Here is a 20016-nt window from a genome sequence, read left to right as displayed (position 1 = left end):
TCATACCCCTTAAGTCCATCCTTGGAGCATAATGTCCTTGGTGTGCTCTGGAGATGTGACCATGACAAGCAACTATTCTCGAACATCTTCTTCCAGGGTGTCTACCAGCACATACTCCCCAGCCTTTAGGGGTATAAAAGCAGGTCCTATGGGAGGTGAGGTTGTTGAGATCTACTGGGATTAAGGACATCTACTAGTCTTGCAGCCACATAAGACAGACTTCTGTCCATAAGTCTCCTTCCTAAACCATTTCTTGTCAAGCTGGATTTGTTGGCCTTTTTCTTCAGTCCTATGGCTCTTTCAGCTTTGGAGGTTGTTTTGGAGGTCCTTTTCACTGAACAGTGAATTTTGAAAACCTCCCTAAGATATTCTGATTTCAGTTCTTAATCTCTTGAAAAGAATTTTTCATTCCAAAACATTTTTGTCACATGTTTAATTTTAAATACTTTGAAATATAGATTATTTAGCAAGCACAAAGTTTTCAATTATGCTACAGGAAAAGAAGCTAATCATTTCAGTTTTCTGAGATGGCATCACTTCATCTGTCAAATGCAAATTAAAAAAAAAAAGACTATTATTCCTGTCAACAAGAAAATAACTGTTGGCAAAGATTGCGACTGCATCTGTGGCACATATTGATCGCTTGCAGGAAGGTTGGGTCTTCCTAGCACTCACTCAGCCATCACCACCTTCCCAGAAATTAGGGAAGTGGGCTTCTGGGAGTCACTCTTTTGACAAAGTTCCCCATTCTCTGCTCTGTTAGCAGAATTTGAAGGAGGCCAGCTGGTAGCCATGGTGTGTGCTTGGGATGGGGGTGGGAGGATGAGGCATGGTGACAGAGAGAGGGGCAGGTGGTAATGGGGGAGGGAAGGGACACTTTGGGGTAAACTAGGGTTGACGATTTATTATACAGTGTTCTAGCAGGCAGACCGTGCCTGCCTTTTCACATGGGAAGACCAGACAGCTCTGTGTCCTACTTTCTTCTTGTCCTGCCCTCTCAAATCTATCTTCCTCAGTGCTGCCAGAATAAACTTCCTACCAAGAAGGCTAGGTCATGCCAACTCCTTGTTTAAAGTCCTTTAGTAGTGCCCCATTGTTGCCCTAGAGCAGGAATCAGCAAACCGCGGCCAAAGGGCTAAATTTGGCCTAACACCTATTCTTGTACAGACAGTGAATTACAAATAGTTTTTCCATTTTTAACCACTTGAAAAAATTTTTAAGAATATTTCATGACTTGTGAAAATTATATGAAATTCCAATTCCAATGTGCATAATTAACATTTTATTAAGGCATGCTCACTTATTTCATATTGGCCAGGCTGCTTTTGCAGAGTTGAGTTGAAAACATATGGTTCTCTAACCTAAAGTAGCTACTAACTGGCCTTTAAAAAAAAAAAAAAAAAAAAAAGTTGAACCTTCCCTGTAAGATAAAACCCACTGCTTTCTGATTCTCACCTTAGCATCTGGGGATAACACAGAACTGCCTGGAGTATACCCCCTCTGTCTGGAGTACAATCTTGCTCTTGGCTGTACTCACCTCTAGCAGTTACTTCTACTCAGCCTTAAGATATAACTGTGCCATAAATTCTTCCAGAAAGCTTTCTGTGAGGATCCTCCTACATGTAAGGTTGGATTATTTTTGCTATTCTCATGATACTCTGTATAATCCTATCAGTGTTCTGGTCTCCTTACACTGGACCCTCCTTTAGAGCTATCAGTTCCCTGGAAACATTTTATTCACTAATATATCCCACATCAAACATTGGGTAGGGAACAATGATAAAAAATAAAGATAAATGATAAAGGATTGCGGATTGATTGATGAATGAATCCATGTCCCCTTGACAGCAGTTTCTGGAGCTGCCAATAGAAGGGCTTTATGCGCCTCTGTCAAAAGTAGTACTTTCTCAAGAAATTACTAAGTGTCCACCGATTGGGATATACCAGTCTCCCTTCTAGGCCTTTATTCTTAAACTGCAAAGAGTCTAAAAGCCTTAGACTGCGGTGAGCCTATTTATATATGCTTTCCACTTGGGGAGGGGTTTTGAGATTGCTGTCACTTTAAATCCAATTCTAGGTATATTCATTGTGCCAAGACAGGAACACAAATGCCATTCAATGTTATTAAACTTACTGGCTGCTCACACTGACAAAATTTAATGTTTCCCTTTGTCAGAGAAATTAAAAATCAGAACAAGCATTGCCTGTTGATTTTAATTCTGATGTCTTCATGAAAGCTCCAATTTATCACTGATTACTTCAAATAACAATAACTGAGGGAAAAGGGGAATTTAATGCCTAAAGGGAGATTTCTGAAGGTGGATGCAATGCACATGTTTTATGGAAATATTTGTGCCATAAATATCAATGTCTTCGTGGTGGTAAAAATATTTGTTTCATACTTAGGGCTAAAATTCCCACCCCACATATATATCCCTTCTTTTTTTTTTTTTTTAAATCTTGGAATGGACCAATTTTAATGTGCTTTGTTTTAAGAATACTTTTATAGCAGGGTAACAGTGAAATAAAAACGTTACAAATTCTTTTGAAACTTCCTCAGGCAAAATATATATAGAATTTGTTCATACCTCTGGACATTTTTTACATGATAGCATTTTAGACCTTAGGCAGTAAATTTTTATTTCTTTCTTAATGTCTTCTTTTTTATGCAAGATGAGAAACCCAGATACTTTGCTTATGCAAACATATTGTGGAAGAACCAGTTGAGTCTCCATTAGAAATGATTTTCAGACACCACCACTGGAGAACAGTACAGGACATGAAATCTCTGCCATCTTATTTGGTTATTTTCAAGTTCATGCTGGACATGGGGATTGGCTTAGCTGAGCATTGAAGTTTGGCTGTTCTATCACAAAACCAGGGTTCTTTTTCCTCTTATCAGCCCTCTAGTAGTTATCAACTTCAAGAAATTACAGGCATTTCGTATTGTTAATAATAGAGCTGTAGTCACTGTAGATGGAAATCGGAGAGAGATCATCCGAAATCAAGGACAAAGAGACATTTAAGTGGCATAAAGGCCCAAATAATACCAAGTTATAGGAGAATATGCAATCCTCTCCCCTCTATTTATTTTAAAAATATTATTCTTCTCCGTGTTATGTACTAGTCTGACAGAAATCTGGGATATGAATAACATGTAGATCAACAGGAACAACTACCACGTCAATCTCTTGAAATGAAGTTAGTCCTGATAGGTCAAAGATTAGCCTCAGGAGCTGCAAAGCTTCTGCTAACTTCCGTTTTGGTTTTCTATACTGCTTTGAAACGGTTGCTCCATAGAAGAGGGAGTAGGGGCACTGCAATGTACCTTCCCTAGTTTAGGATGGATTTTTACCTTCCAATACATGCTGTGGTGAAGAAATATCCCTGCAGAATTCACCTATAGCTCACTTGTCTAAATAAATATTTTTTTCTAGAAAAGATGGTGCTGAAGAAAAGGCTAGAGGGAATCCTATCTCTACCTCTGAAAGTTCATAGTAATGTAGACAGGGTTCTTCAAGGGCGATTTGGGCTTAAATAAGATTTTGCCTCTGTCTACATTGTTGGAGAGGAAGACATTTTCTCTGCCTTTCCAAGTCCTTCTAGTTGCACTAAGAATCAAAATGATTCATGCCACATAGGCATGAAATTCCAAAGACAGGTAAAATGAAGTATTCTGTCATTCTGACCTTAGGAGAAGGGGTTCGGGGGTTGGGACTTTGAAAGGAAGGAATGAAATTCACAGGAAGATGAAAAAGAGTAAATATTTAGTCAATAAGTATTAACACATACTTAGGACATAGAGAAGAGTTTTAACAGATTTTATTAAATTCCTTCTTGTTTACCACCTCTAGTTCATATTATAATGTAGTTATCTGTGGTGATCAATCTCTTCCTGGAGCTGGTCCTCTGTCTAAATTCTTTTTAGGCAGTAGAAGGGGAGGTAAAGAGCTTTTCCTGAATCTGCTGGGTTTTTATGGCTTTTAACTCAAAATAATCTTCATGCCAAAGTGACCCATCATGGGGATGGCCTGCCCTTGGTCCTTACAACATACCCCATTATAATTTATATGGTAATTTAGGGCAAACTTCACACATATTCAAATCTTCATGGTAATGCCGTCATGCTTTATAAAGCTTCTTCAAACTCTCAAGTAAGAAACATAAACTTTGAAATCCTTGAAGAGGTAAATGAAGCTTTTTCCTCTTGGGGGGAGATGGGAGTGGAGGAAAGTTCATGAAGACTGGTGACAGAAATGTCAAAGAAAAAGAAGTCACCATATAGCAAATCTTCACTATAACTTTAGAAATAAGAAAAATACCACAGCGAGATTCTTTGGAGGCATTTCCTCTTTAAGTGCCTTTTATGTAATTACTTGATTTTTATAGAGAGATTGCCAGATCCTTTCCAGAAATATAAACTGTCACATTTTATAAAGCTGTAAATAATGAAATGCCCCTTCGTGGAAAACACTGACCGATTAAATTTCAGAAGTCACAAATCTTGTTTTCCAGAACCACTGAGGAAAGGGGAGTGGTTTGTACTAAATAGTTTTGGTCGTAAGAGAGTGGGGAAACTGACTAGTTTTGAAGCAGCTCTCTTGTGTTCTCTTTCTCTTTGCCTCAGGCTGTCTATTGGCTCTATGTGGAAATAACATTACCTACTTCTAAGTATGTTTTGAAATGTATAGTGAAATGTATAGTCTACAAAGCACTAGGAATTCCTCAGAAAAAAGGGGAGTTTTCTATGGCATTAGTATCTTAAGACAATATAGTGTTATTACTCTTAGGTCATTTTAATCTTTAAAACAGTCCTCATTTTTGAAGTATGTTACCTGTGCTGGCCCTTTAAATATATATATATATATATATATATATATATATATACACACACACACACACACACACACACACATATATATATAATCAGAATGTCAAAAACAGCCATTCTATTCAGAATTTACCAGAAAAAAAAAGAAATAAAAGAAATAAAGTATGAAAAAGCTGTGCTGTATGATACCAATTGACCAGAGAGCTCACATTCCAGCTGATTAGTTTTAATATTATATAGGAAGAGCCATTTTTGGAATGACAAACATGATAGATTCTCTGAGTGAGTCCAGAGCAACTTTACAAATACAACCAACATGTTATCAGGTCATATTACATTGGCTGTGCTTGTGCTTATGACTAATTTTTAATATAATATGCGGAAAGAATTAGTAAAGAATAATATTAATTTATGTTTGGATCCCAACCTTCTTAGTTTACATGTCAAGTTGATCATATCTTAAGGGAAGCTTTTTACTAAAGTTTTTAAGTAATAGTTAAAATGTTAAAATTCTTTTGATGTGTCTGGAAGCTTATATTATGGAAATTAAAATTTAAAAATACGTAGTAGATAAGATTAGTAATGTAATGTACGTAATATAATTATAATAATGTAATTAATAATATAATGTATATAATAATATATGTCAACGTTTGGAGTTAGAGTATATCAAATCCAATTTCTTTGGGGTGAAAACTAATTCAAATAATATTTTATAAGGAAAAATGAAAACACTCTTTAAGTTGATTTTCAAGTTATTTTTTATTACTAATACAATTTTGATTTTCAGTATGTAGCTTTCAAATACAGTCTTTTGGGATAAACACAGTTGGAAATATCAATCTAATTAGTAGGAAAACCTAGTCAGTTTTAATAGAAAAGTGTGGACAGTGTAGATACTTCTACTCTGAATAGAAATCAAATGTGAAAATCTACTTTCTCTTAAAAAATGAATATTTCTACAGTTCCTCTCTAATTATAATAGCTAAGCCTATTTGATACAATATTTTATCCAAAGTTTCAATTCATTAGTACATATATATGCTTGAGCCCTAACAGGGTGGCCTCTTCCAATGTGAGTGATGGTGCCAGAACATAAAAGAGATATATTCAGAAATAAGTGGACTAGAATCCATGCGTTTTTCAAATTCAAGATACTAGACAAAATCTAAATCATTTTAATAGCAGACACTTCACACACATGCAGTGATGTGGTATTTAAACTCAAGATGGAGAAAAGGTGAAAAATTAGTGTCCCTATGACTGACATACTGTAATATTTTAGGGCATGCTTTTTAATCCATGGTAAAACAGGAACTCTGTCTACCTATGTGATTGCTAGTAGTAGAAAACTGTCTTAACAAATGTGGTATATATTTATAAGCAAGAGCTCTTCTAAAAATGCTGTTTTTATCATATAGATTCAAGGTTTCTTACTCATAGGAATCAGATCTCAGCGTGGCAGGTCTCCCGTCTCACACATCAGCTTGCAATCTAACTACTTCTTTTTAAGTAACCTGGAGATAAATACCCACAATACGTTTTGTGATGATTTGACATTGGCACTTTTGCTTTGCAGAATTCTATCTGCAAAGTGTGACTTCTTGAAACATCAATTTCTAATAAGAATAGGAGATGTTCATTTCTTTGTGAGCGAAGACTGTACAACTTTCCTGCCATGTATTGCTTTTCTCTTGATGTCTACAATAAATTCAGATAGCTTCAAACAAATGATAATTTTGATCTAGCACATGAAAAAAGGGAAATGGCTGTTTTATTATAATAATATTTAAGTTTAAAATATCTGTTTTTTATTTTGAGTCCAGTGGAAGTTTTAGTGAATAATATAATGTATATTAGTTTCTGGAGTTGGAGTATATTAAATCTTAGGAGTAATGGAAATCACTTCTAGCATTTATAAAAGAAAGCAACAATATAGGATCTGATCCTGTCAGGCAGTGTTTTCTGCTAAATGACCCTTAGATTAAGACAGTGACATCTAGAATGATTCAGCCAAAATAATTAAGTTTGAAGCAAATAAGACTTTAACGTGGGGGATTCCTGAGAATTTGCTGACTAATATACCAGGCATTATTTTGTAGGATGCCATAGAAAGTCTTAGGAGTCTATAATTATATTTTATAGTTTGAGAGAATTAACAGCATATAAATTTAAGAAAATTTAGCACTATAATGTTAGAAAGTATTTATCTTTTCTTTTTAACTAAACAAATTAGTACCTGGTTGGATCCATCAATAAAAGAACTTATAATTTCTTCAAACTTTTAATCTTCTATTTCCAAGATAAGGAATCACTTAATAGACTGGAAATTTTTTTCTTTTTTAAGTTTTATTCTGTGAAAGACACCATTATAATGATAAGTTCAAGAGCTAAAAGGTCAAACAAAGCAAAATAATCACATTTAAAAATCTAACAAAGTTTTGAATACTCAAAGTGTTTTTTTTTATTTTAAAATCCTCTCGATTCTTGTTTATGATGTCAAATGCTTTGAATTTCCTTGTACCGAATACTTTGTGGATCTGGCAGTAAGGAGCAGGTGTTTGATTGTCTCATGGTCGTGCTAACAAGGCATGGGTCATGAAATTGACCAAGCAGCTGTTCAGCTTCCTTTGAACATCCTAATGATGGCCTTCTAAAGAAACACTACTTGTTGCATAGGCTCCTGCGGCATGTTTTCTTTAACTAAATAAATGGTCATGACCTACAGTTGCATAATAACAGACACATCCATCTACCACTTCCTTAAATCCATTAATAGTTTTTTTCTTCACATCAACCCTCACTCCATGTAACACGTAGCACAAAACCAGTCTCCCAACAATTCCTTTTGGACCTTTAATTATACATGTAGTGACACTGATGAGCTAACCCACTCCTAAATTAATCCTATATTTATATAATGAACATCAAAACTGAATAATGCACCAAAGGCCATTCTACCAATGAGAGAATCCCAGAATATCAGGTCTGTGAAAGATATAAGAGATTAAATAATCTGATCTTCCATCTGACAAATGAGGATACCTGAACCCAGAGTCTATTCTGGTCTTGGGCTGCTGGCTTTAAATAGATTAAAAATAAATTCTCTACTCAAGTCTTTCTATTCCCCATACATTACACAATTTGCCTCAAAAGTCCTTCTGAGTTGTATAGTTATCTTACTCTTAAATATTTCTTTCTTTCTGAGAACACCCATATTTCAAATCTAAAAAAAATCCAGTTTCATTGGATTTTTGAAAATGTTTCAGAGAACTTCTGAAAATAACATCAAGGAAATCCTTTTTAAAAATAATTATCATTCAATGGCATGCTCTCATTGAAAACTTCTCCAACATTATATTCCTTGCTATTACTGCTAATGACAATTAGTACATCATATTTCATTAATTCCTTCCTGGTCTAAGACACATAGGGGAATATACACAATTTCGCTTTCATTGAGCAGTGTTTAGTTGCTTAGACTACGCCATATTAATGGAATAAATGGAATAAAGATAATAAAGATTATGAATTAGATATACCTGCCAGCACATCAAGGCAGAAAATTAACTTTTTCCTCTAAGAAATTCTCTATCATGAGCAGACTCACATGTGCAAGGAAGAGATCACTCACATGTGCATACACACACACACACACACACACACACAGACACACAAACTCAAAAAAATGACTTCTGAGAACAAGCCAAGACCAAAAGTGCATCTAAATCTACTGGAAAAGTGAAAAGTCCTACAAAGGAACATTTAAAAACTACTATTACAGATGACACATGATAGTTCTTCTAAGCTTCATGTTTAGCGTCTCCATCCCCTTGGGTGTGGGTTGTAGTTGTAATCAGCTATTGAAAGACAGTAATCTGACCTAGTTTCCATGGACATTATTTCAGAATCATTTCTGGAAGGCTGCCTATAATATGCATATGAGACCTGTGAACCATATTGGGAGTTGGTGGGCATATTATTATCAGGTAAGGATGCAACATTATACTCTTGCCTTGCGAATGAGCCCATACTGGCCTTCTGGGCTTGAGGAACACAGGACAGTCTCTTATTCCAATCATCTGATGGCCCTGGAAGCACCTTCCTCCGAGCTGCTGAGACCACATTTGCCACAATGGATTCTTGGATGTTTCTGGGCTTAAAGGCATCATCCACTAGACCAAGAGGAGACTTTGCTGCTGCTTCCCAAGGAGTTAGTCTCTTGTTTGCTTTCTCTAGCCCATCAGTTGGTTTGCTAGAGTAGCTATAAGCAGGCTGGTATATCCAAGGAGATGTTGTGGAGATGGTGGGTGGGACTGGTCTTCCAGGAAGAGAAAGGGAGTGTCCAATCTCCTAGAAACAATGAAAATATTAGTATGTCTCATTCATTTTTGTTTGTATTGATTGACTATTATTCCAAAGTAATCTTGGGAACATCATTGAGCCTGTAAAAATCAAATCTCCAAAATGCTTAGTCCTAAAGCCAAGACAGGCTGCTTCTGCCTGGTGTATTATTATCTCTGGTCTGGGACTTGGTCTTCACTTAGGACTTCATTGTTGCTCTCCATCTCTAAACTCATAGCTCCAATCACTACCATCTCTCTTAGGCACAACCACCACCACATGGACTCTGTTATTACTGGGAGCCACCCTTACTTATCTGCCCTCCACATATTCATATCAACACACACAGCCCACCCTTATTCAGGTCCTGTTTTCCTGGTACAAAATAAACAAAACATATTGACTACCCCGGAAACAGGCCATGAACTACTGGGCATTTTACTTTTCCCAAGTGACTTTCAATCTGTTATCTTACTTTGGTCCACCAAATACAGGAAAAACAAAAACAAAAACAAAATCCCAAGAGCTACTTAGTTGTATTTAACATTGCTGATCTAATGGAGTGGATGGTCTTTTTCTTTTCAAAATCTATTTATACAGTGCTGAAGATTATGTGTATCTTTATTACCTATGCATGGGAGATTGCCCATATCTCAAAGAAACATTCTTGCCACTTGTTTCATTTGCATTTTGCTTCCTTTTATGCATATTATATTCCTTATTTCTTTGAGAGTTTGTGTCCCTGCAACATCCCCTTGTGTATGTTAAATATTTGGTTTGTCAGTATGAAGAAATATAATTTATAGGAAACTCTTGTATTCTCTCTTCTTTTGCCTCTTCTGTATTTCTAGGAACCCTGAAGACTAGTTATCTACTTGACTTCCTCACACATTTCCTTCTGCATGAAACCTCTTAGACAAACTTCTGGCAAAAAGTGGCAAATGTACACCTAGGGGAAATGAGTCAACGTTGAAAGTATTATATAACATTGTGTGTTTCTGTAACAAAAAGCACTGCCACGCTTAAAAATGCATCCAGATTTCATAAATGGCTTCAACAGCTTTTCTTTCTTAACCAGTTCTTAAATTTTAAGCGAACACCAACATCTGGATTTGACAAACTGTCTTAGATTCAAATGGTTTGCTTTTTTTTCCCCATTAGACACACAAAGAAGGTAGATGGTTCATTCTTGGCTTGCATATCAAGAATAAGGAGATTAATATAATGAATCTGGCCTCTCTCTTTTTTACCATTAAAATTTCAGTAATAATGGTTGAATCCTAACAAAAACTTGTTTTCATTAATCTCTTTATCCTAATCTAGATCTAATAATAGTTCTCCGGAGTATATAATCAAGGAGGGGGAACAAAGCCATTTTTTAGTCACCATCTTGGATTTGATTTTCATTTCACATTATTTATGCATTGGTTTCATTCATTTAACAAAAATTTTGTTGAACACCTAATATTTTCCAGGCACATTCATCTATGAGTCTGGAAATACCAGGATGATTTAAATGGAGTCCTTGCCCTCAGGAAACATACAACAAAGTACTGTTTTTAGCTTTGCCGTGGCAAGGTAGTCAATCATGGAAGGTCACTTTAGAGAAGAGACTCTTTACCTATCTTGACAGGATCAATAGAGAATTTTCTAAACTGTGAGAAGTATTACCATTCAATATGATAAAGAAATATTTAGCTCTGGTCTCCCATGGTATATGTCTATGTCTCCCTTTTGTCCTTACTAATGGAAGAAAGAGAACACATTGGTCTATAGAGTCTGTGAAGTTTTCAAATTCCAGTGATACCTGCTTTTTGTGATCTTTGATCAGATATAACACCTCATGTACCTGTTTTAGTCAGGTCTTTAAAACAATAGAGACTTGAAAGGATGTTAATAAAGGGATCTAAGACTCTATAGAAATATAGGAGGTGATCCTGAATATACATATAGGTGACCAACATCACTGGCTAATGAGTACAAAAGGAAATAATTATCAATATATGTGGAATAATTATGTACAAATGGACACATACATTTCAGTGATAGGACATCCAAAACACTGGATAAAAGTGAAAATTTTATTGTCCATTTTTTCTCTCACCTTCTTACCTTGAAGATCTTCAGAAGAATGGAAACTTAACAGAAATCAGTTCAAAAACATTGTTGAATGATATTCTAATAACAAAGAGATCAGAGATTTTTTTTTCAGCTAAGGCATAAATGTTCATCAGTTGAACATGTGAGCAAAAAGTAGAACTCTGAGGTATGATACTGAAAGAGTTAAGTCAAGGCTTTCTGAGGAAAAATTTTAAGTAGCGTTGAAATTAAAAAAAAAAAAATCTCCTGTAGAAGACACATATGCCAAATATAGTGAAGGTCCTGAAGGAAGAGTACAATTACCTCAATGAGAAAAATGACTATTGCTTTTCTACATATTCCTCAGACTGACAAACATGCCTTCATAGTCCTTTAAGCCAACAATAGCACATAACTCACAAATTGTCACAGAGACACAGAGGTGGCATAAATAGTTCTTTAGGTACATTGTTGTTTCTCTTTGTGCCTAAAATATTGCAGTCCTCTGGTCCCTGCCTGCATGCAAACCCCTAATTTTAACATATTTCCCCAAAGCAATTTTCACATCTTGTTCCTTGTTACAATTTCCTCCTGCTCTCTGTCCCAAGGCTCATGCTGTTCTCTGCTTGCCTGGCTAAAGGAAGCCATATGATATACCCTGAGCCAGAAATGACCAAAGGGACCTGAAAATAACAGAGGTGTTTCTTCTATTCTGGAGTTTGAATGTCTGATGGTAGAATCCTAGCATAACATGGGTTAGATCCTTGGTTGTTGTTTCCACCATGGGTTGTATTATTATCTGAAGAACTTAAAATTTTTGATATGCAAGCACTTAACAGTACCTAATATGTTCCATGAGCATTATGTCTGCTGTATCACCAAACGGCTTCTTTGTTTTTGTCTCCTGCCACCCCCCCCCTTTTTTTTTTAATTAAAGACGTTTTTCCACTGTCACTAGGTGAAAATTTAGCAGGCACTGTGGCGTTCTGCTTTCTTTTAGGAATAGTCCTGTGGTCGCGTTAGGTTACCCAAACTAGTTTATTTCAAAATAGAATATTCCATCCCTTGCAGTAACAAACTCCAATCTCAATTTCGAGTTAAATCTCTTCCTGTTTCAGAAAGACCTCCTTCCTTCAGGGAAGGCTTTGTGGTTGGCTTCTCCATGCTTTTTTCCCTCTCCTCCCCCAGCTTACTAACTGGGACTTCTTGCTCCCTGGGCTTAGAGCACAAGGATGGAGAAGAGAAAAAGAGCAGAAGAGAAATTTTACTTGATTTGATAACATCATGACCTGGCTTTCCACTCTCAGAGCCAGGTAGGTCCAGATGAGGAAACTTTCATGGGATCTTTGAAGATTCTTATCAGTGGGGACATTTTGCTTGTAGTCCTCAATTCATGCCAACTCATCCCTATGTTGGCTGATAACTTGTGACTCATTCTGCATCCCCTAGGAAGCTGATGCTACAAGGGTCCATTTGAAGAGGACCCAAGACAACCCTATCCAGCTTTCCTTCACTCCTGGCCTGCTGTGGTCCATGGGGGAACACACATCATTTGCCTTTGGAGGTATAGCAGCAGATTTCCTGGTTCTTTGCCAAAACAAATTTTCAGTTCATCCCTCACTTTCCAGATTTCTTGGGAGGGTGTCAGACCCCAATACACTCTGTCCTCCTGTCTGTCCTCATGCAGGTATCTCATCTCAACTCTGTAAGAAGCCACTATGAAATTCTTCTCTCAAAGGGGTGGAGACCCCTTCACCTCCACCTACTCCAAACATACACCCTGTGGTTTATGGCAGCCAGAAGTCTTCCTCATGAAATCTTCTCTCCTTGCCATACTCTGATCCCTTATAATAACCTAGACCTGACTGGGTGGTTCCAGAACTGTGGGAGTGGCTTCCTGTCGTGTTCTTTGTAGAGTTTATAGTTTAGTCTCAAATCAGACTTTAGAGTGCAGCATCTCTGTATATGAGGGCCTTGGAGGAACTTTTGCTTTAATATCCTATTATATCACATTATCATTTTCAATAGACCACAAAAGTCCTTCTCTCATTTTCTTTTAAAAATGAAATTTAGGCTAAAAATAGAATGAAAAAATTTTTCTAATTAATTCCAAGAAATTCAAATAGTCTTATGAGTTGAAACCTTATACCTCACTCAGACCTTGCTCTGGAGCAGGGGACTTACTTGTTTTCATGGCATCTTGGTCAATCCTTAGGCTTTAACTGTTGAGAACTTCCTCCTTATAGTGAACCAAATTTTGCCTCCCATAACTTTACCCCAGTGATCTTAAAAGCGTAAAATACATCTGCTTCTACTCCTATACAGTCTTTTCTTCACATATTTCCAGTTGCTTCCACCCTCTTTGGACCCCTTCACTATCCTGTAGCCATCCCTCATTTTCAAACTAAGGAGAAATAACATCTATGGTGGTCATTCTCTCAAGTGTTTTGCATCCTTCTTCCTCCCGTTAGGTAAGGTGAATTCAGATATAATATCTTTATCTTCTTAAGTAGATTTAGATACATAAACACAAACACCAAAGGCAAACCAATGAAGACATCATTCAAACTGACTGAGGGGCCTTGTCATCTGGCAGATGGCACCGTGGACATTGCATGTAGAACATTCAAACTGTGTTTATTTAGAGTAGTAGTTCCTTTAAGTGTTCAACACATGAAAGAACATGTTAATCTTTAGCCAGTCCAATATAATGCATGCAGCAAAAACTGCAGATACCCACTGAATTCAAGAATTATATATATATATATATTCCCACCAAAGGCTAAACACAAAGGAGGCATTTTCCTACCTCTGCCTTTAATGGTAGCCAATATTAACAGCTCACACTCTGTGTCAATAGGTGTCTACTAACTGACTTACATAGAGTATTTCATAGAATCCTCAAAACAACCCCATGAAGTAGGGGCTATTATTATCCCTAGTTTCAGGGACAAGGACAAGGACAGTGAGACTTAAAGAAGGTAAGTAACTTCCCCAAGGGTAGAAAGCTAGTACATGTTGGAGTGGGGAAGTTGGACACACATAGTTTCATTCCAGAGATCTTAATCAAATGTTAGACTATACTTGCAATGAAATTGTTTTGAGAAAACTTCTTTTTTTATAAAAATGCAAATCCAAGCAAGCTAAATGAAATGAAATCTTAGAAATTTTGGAAAGAATTATTTAAATTGTGATTGGGTTTGGATGAATTAATGCTGCCATCTTCCATTTGTCACAAGAACAAGCAAGTGCCAGGGTACAGGGAATACATCACACTTAGACACATTCCCTTTATGTGAAAGTGAGACACACAAGGGGCTCTACACTCAAGTCACCTACAAAGCTCAGAGTTGCTGAGGGCCGTTCTTAGTGTAACATAACCAACTTCTCATGTCAATTAAATGTTGATTTATCCACATAAAGCAGTTAATGAAGCAGTTTAGTTAGCTTCCTTATCAAACTGTCTAGTGATCAATTTAACTGGCAGGAAACATTTAACATTTAAAAGAGAAATATAGGGGTGTCTGGGTGGCTCAGTTTTGGTTAAGTGTCCAACTTCAGCTCAGGTCATGATCTCACAGTTCTTGGGTTCAAGCCCTACATCAGGCTCTGTGCTGGAGCCTGCTTTGGATTCTGTGTCTCTCTCTCTCTGCCCCTTCTCCTCTCTGCTCCCACTCTGTCTCTCTCTCAAAAATAAATAAACATGAAATTTTTTTTTTAAATAAATAAAAAAGAAGTGTAGTCTGAGGTTTACTTAGGACAATGAAGTGAATTCCAAACCAATGCAACTGAATTATTTTGCCCTAGAAGCCAAAGAAGTTTAATATGATATATTTTGAAGTTCAAATTATTTCATACTATAAACCCTGAAAGCCAAAAAATTCTCTTGACTGAATTCCTGCTTAAATATTCATAGCGAAAGTGTCTCCAACTGACAAGTGTTATTTCAACTCCTTCAACAACTTTCTTAAACACATGATCAGTAAATATTCATCACAAACATATCCTTTATCATAAGCAAACGCCAACAGAGGCAAACAGAAATAAATGACAGTTCATTTGCCTTTTAAATCATTCGTAAGAATTTCTCTGCTTCAGATTCTGTGTCTCCCCTTTCTCACTGCCCCTCCCTGCTTGGTTAAGCGACCAACTAAAGCTCAGGTCATGATCTCACAGCTTGTGAGTTTGAGCCCTGCATCGGGCTCTGTGCTGACAGCTCAGAGCCTGGAGCCTGCTTTGGATTCTGTGTCTCCCTCTCTCTCTCCCTCTCCCCCCACTCCCCGATCATTCTCTCTCTCTCTCTCTCTCTCTCTCTCTCTCTCTCAAAAATAAGAAAACATTAAACAAATTTTTTAAATTACAATCATTCATAAGAATTTCTAAAAAGCTGAGGACTATCAAGAGGCACATGAATGGAAGAAAGCACCAGGAATTCTCCAGCTTCCCATTCGTGAACGTCAAAATCTTGGAAGTCATTATTGACATTTCCCTCTTCTCTTACACTCCACACCTGATCTGTCAGTGCTGACTTTAAAATACATCCAGTCTGCAACCATTTCTCATGGCTCCAGTGGCACCATCCTAGGCTGAAGCATCATAATCTTGCCTGGATTGTTGCTATGGTCTCCTAATTGGTTTCCCTGGTTCCAGCCAAAATTATCCTGTTAAAACCTAAGCCAGATTATGTCACTTAGTCCTCTGTTTAAAATCCTCTCATGGCTTCTCATTTCAAAAAGGAAAATCAAAATCCTCTCCTTGACCCACAAGACCCTGTAAAGTCTGCTGGCCCCACCCCTCCTCACGTCTCTGATTTCATCTCCTCCTGCTCTCTCCCTCTCACTTGGATCTAGCCACATGGGCCTCTGCTATTTTTTTTTAACACACCAAACACACTCCTGGCTCAGGACCTTTACATTTGCTTGGTACACAGCCTGGAACATAGTACTTCAGACATCAGTATGACTTCTGTTTCATTTCCTTCAGGCCTTACTCAAATATCATTGGATCACTGTTTGGCTATTGTCTGTCTGCCTGTCTGTCTCTCTCTTTCAAAATTCCCTACCCCCTTCCCTGTTTTATTTCTCCCTTTTGACTTATGCTTATTTAACATAATAAATGCTTTATTTAATCATTTTGTGTATGTGCTTCCTCCCACTAGAATGTAAGAGCTATTGTTTTATTCTGTTTTATTCATTTAGACATCCCTAGACCTAAAACAGTGCCTGGCAAGTAGATGTTTAGTAAGTATTTGTTGAACGAATGAAGTTTCTGTATCAGACTGCTAAATCCAAGAAACTTGGTTAGTTTCACAAAAATTCTAGGTCATGCCCAAGATGTAGCCCTTTCACATCAGTTACATGTGGTGATGGACTCACACACATAGACTCATCCCCACCACCCTCACTACACACACACCAATATGCACACCAAGCCATGTTTGTCAAAACAAATAGGATTGATCAATATTTACAAACATTGATTTTTCCAAACAGGTAGAAGATTTTAACATGCAAGTAAAATCATTTGCATTTAGGTCAGTGCAAATGTGAGGGGTTTTAAGTTGTTCTGACTCCCCAGATGAGGAAAGTCATAGAATTTTATGCATGAATCCCAAAGAGAGTGTAAAATACATTTACAGGATTTAAAAGGTAAGACCTAAGAAGAAAAAGATAATGGACATTGGGATTAGTTAGAATTGTAGAAGAGAAAGCTTAAAGTTGATTTACCATTTATCATGAGACTGCAAGCAGGTGTAGAAAACGGCACTTTCTACTAACTAATCTCTCAGGGGCACGTCTAGCTTTCAGGAGTCTTGGATTAACTTTCCTGATAGGGAAGCAGGTTAACAGGAGAGATATTTTTCCATAAAGATGTAGAATTCCTATATCTAGAGATCTTTAAATGTAGGATAAATGCTCCTTTGAGATGATTTACATATAGTCAACCTCGACATCAAGGGATAAGGAGAATATTAAGGTCATTTTTCTTCTACTCTCTTAATTAAATAGTCTGTAACTCATATTCCCTGAAACCTGCTTTTCTAAAGAGGATCTTAAATTTTCTTCACCAGTGGAGTTTTTGGAAATTCTGTTGTAGCACTCTCTTATCTAAAAAATGGAGGAGAGTGCCTGTATCTTTAGACAAAAATAGGCAGCATTATGTTTCTCATCAAGAATATTGCAGGGGTTGGGGCACTATTTAGCTTCTGACTTTGGCTCAGGTCATGGTTCATGAGTTCGAGCCCTGCTTGCTGCCGTTAGCTCAGAGTCCACTTTGGATCTTCTGTCCCTCTCTCTCTCTCTGCCCCTCCCCTGCTTGCTTTCTCTCTCTCTCAAAAAATAAATAAAACACTAAAAAAAAAAAAAAATAGAATAGTGGAGGGGCACCTGAGTGGCTCAGTTGGTTAAGCAGCTGACTCTTGATTTCGGCTCAGGTCATGATCTCACAGTTCTTGAGTTTGAGCCCCACATTGGGCTCTGCAGTAACAGCATGGAGCATGCTTGGGATTCTCTCCCTGCCTCTCTCTCTCTGCCCCTCACCCCACTGGTATAGGCTTTCTCTCTCAAAATAAATAAACAAACATTAAAAAAAAAGAATAGTGCAAAGAATCAAGACTAATAAGTCATATTATTGAATAGAAATACATTGCTTAGATAGTTCCATAAATAAAATAGACATCAAAAAAAGAGATACCGTCTTGTCTCTAGTGCTTCTCATCTTGGCTCTGCCACTATTTATCTTGATTAATTTCAGATTAACTTTTAGATTAAATCTGGGTTCTAAAACAATACACTTTTTAAAAGTTTATTTTGTGTTTGAAGGAAATTCCTTTGTGAGAATGGGTAAGGGCTATAAATGACAATGGAAGCAAGCATGATATATTGGAAAGAATGTGTATTTGGATGTCACAGTGACCTGGGAGTCCGGCCTTTGCCTCTTGTGACCTACGTAGGCTTCAACCTCTCCAGCCGTAGTACTTTCCTTGGTTGTAAAATGGTAATAATTCTGGCTATGGTCTCAAGATTATGGGTAGGGGAGAGATTTCGTTTAGAAATCAAATGCCACCTGGCACAACAAATGGTGATTATTCTTGTTATTGTGAGAAGAGCCTGTGAGGTCTTAAAAGGTGTCAGAGACCTGGCAGAACCTTTTGTTCAAGAGGCAACTGCATAGGCAGACTGCCGACCCAGGATAAAAATAGGAGGGAGCCTTGCCTTTGAAGTGGCATTAACACTACACGCCTCAGATACTGCTGTGCCAGCCACTGCTTCCCTCCCGCCAGAAGCCAGAACGCAGGCAGCAGAGCTGACCAGAAACACGCACTGACCTCACCCCTCTGCTAGCTCTGGGTGGGCCAAAATACAGACTTCTTTATCGTTCTTAACCCTCTGTCATAAAAGAATAAAAATAACCACATGCAACTTCAGGTCATGAAGACCGATGTTAAGGAGGAATTTGTATATACACTTCTGTGGTCCCTTCCATCTTAGAAGCCATGATCGCAATAACTGAAACGCATAGAGTTTCTACTATGTACTAATCACACTGCTAGGCAATTTTTTCTATTAACTCATTTAACCCTCTCAACAACCCTATAATTTCCATCTTGCAAATGAGGAAATTGAGGCATAAAAATTAGTTACCCTAGGTCACATAGCTGTTATGTGTCTGTATAGGGAAATTTAAAAATTAAAGTAATAGGTAATAAAATTTTATCAAAATAATTTTAAGGCATTAAATCTACTAGTGAAAAGAAATGAACTACACCACAATGTTTTACCCCCTTGCTCTCCTTTATCCTCAGAAAAGAAGCATGCCATTCTAGAAATTATAGCCTATGAAAATAATCCTACTAATATAGACTGTATTCTATTTACAGAGCTGGAATTGACATTTTGATTTTTTGTATTTCTTGGGGAAAAGCCTTAAATATGTTTTTCATAAAAGTCTACTTTAATTGGCTTGAACGTAAAAATAAAATCTTTTAAACACATTTCAAAATATTTTCTGAACAGAGGCTTTCTCTTCACAGAAGATTTGAACAGTAAAAGTCTGAATAACATATTAAAAGTTCACATTTCATGTTTCTATAGAGGAAAAAAAAGGGTTTTTTTTCCACAATAAACAAAGGATGTTGATCCTGTACAAAATAGATGAATTGTTGACTTTGTGGAAGGTTTTTGTAAAGAAAACTGTCAGTGTCTGGCATATAGTAAGCACTTAATAAAGGAGAGTCATTATTTTAGTATAAAATTAATACTTACACTGGAAAGCCTATTTAAAATGTGTTTAAGTGTCTGAATATAGCTTTAGCTGCACATAATACCCTAGATACTTTTCCTAAAACAAATCCAGGCCGCTGTTGCCTCCCTCCCTCATTCACAAAAAGAAAAGTCACCATGAATGTGCATTTGCCTATAGGAAAAAAGTGTGGATAAGAGAGATGATTTTTAAATATATTTTATAGCTTATCTACTTGCTATTTAATGCAGAGCTAATACTCCTTAAGCAAACTCATTTCTAAGTAGAATGGTTTTGACTTTCTCAGAGAAAAATTTTACCAATAAAGATTTTAGGAATAAGAATTTTTAAGAAATGTATGCATACCATTAACAACCTTGACTGAGCCCTTTGCCTGACAACATTCTCCAGATTTCTTCCTGGCATGTGTTTAAGCTATCCTTCAATCACAACTCCTAATTGCATCAAAAAAACTGACAAACTAAAGCTGGTTAATGGTAATGACAAAGACACATCAACAA

The 20016-nt window shown here is 36.9% G+C and overlaps 1 protein-coding gene across 1 annotated transcript in view; it reads right to left on the bottom strand.

Annotated features, from left to right (window-relative positions):
• Positions 1–5574: 5574 nt before the first annotated feature.
• Positions 5575–20016, bottom strand: part of SYNPO2 (synaptopodin 2) — a 32441-nt gene continuing 17999 nt past the window's right edge. Inside the window, exon 2 of the mRNA XM_049631094.1 lies at positions 5575–9184. Within this exon, the coding sequence (XP_049487051.1) occupies positions 8648–9184 (537 nt within the window). The 3' untranslated portion in view covers positions 5575–8647. The remainder of the gene's footprint in view (positions 9185–20016) is intronic.

Source organism: Panthera uncia, chromosome B1 (genome assembly GCF_023721935.1).
Source record: "Panthera uncia isolate 11264 chromosome B1, Puncia_PCG_1.0, whole genome shotgun sequence".
In the NCBI taxonomy this organism is placed as follows: domain Eukaryota; kingdom Metazoa; phylum Chordata; class Mammalia; order Carnivora; family Felidae; genus Panthera; species Panthera uncia.
This window is presented reverse-complemented; position numbering and strand designations above follow the sequence as displayed.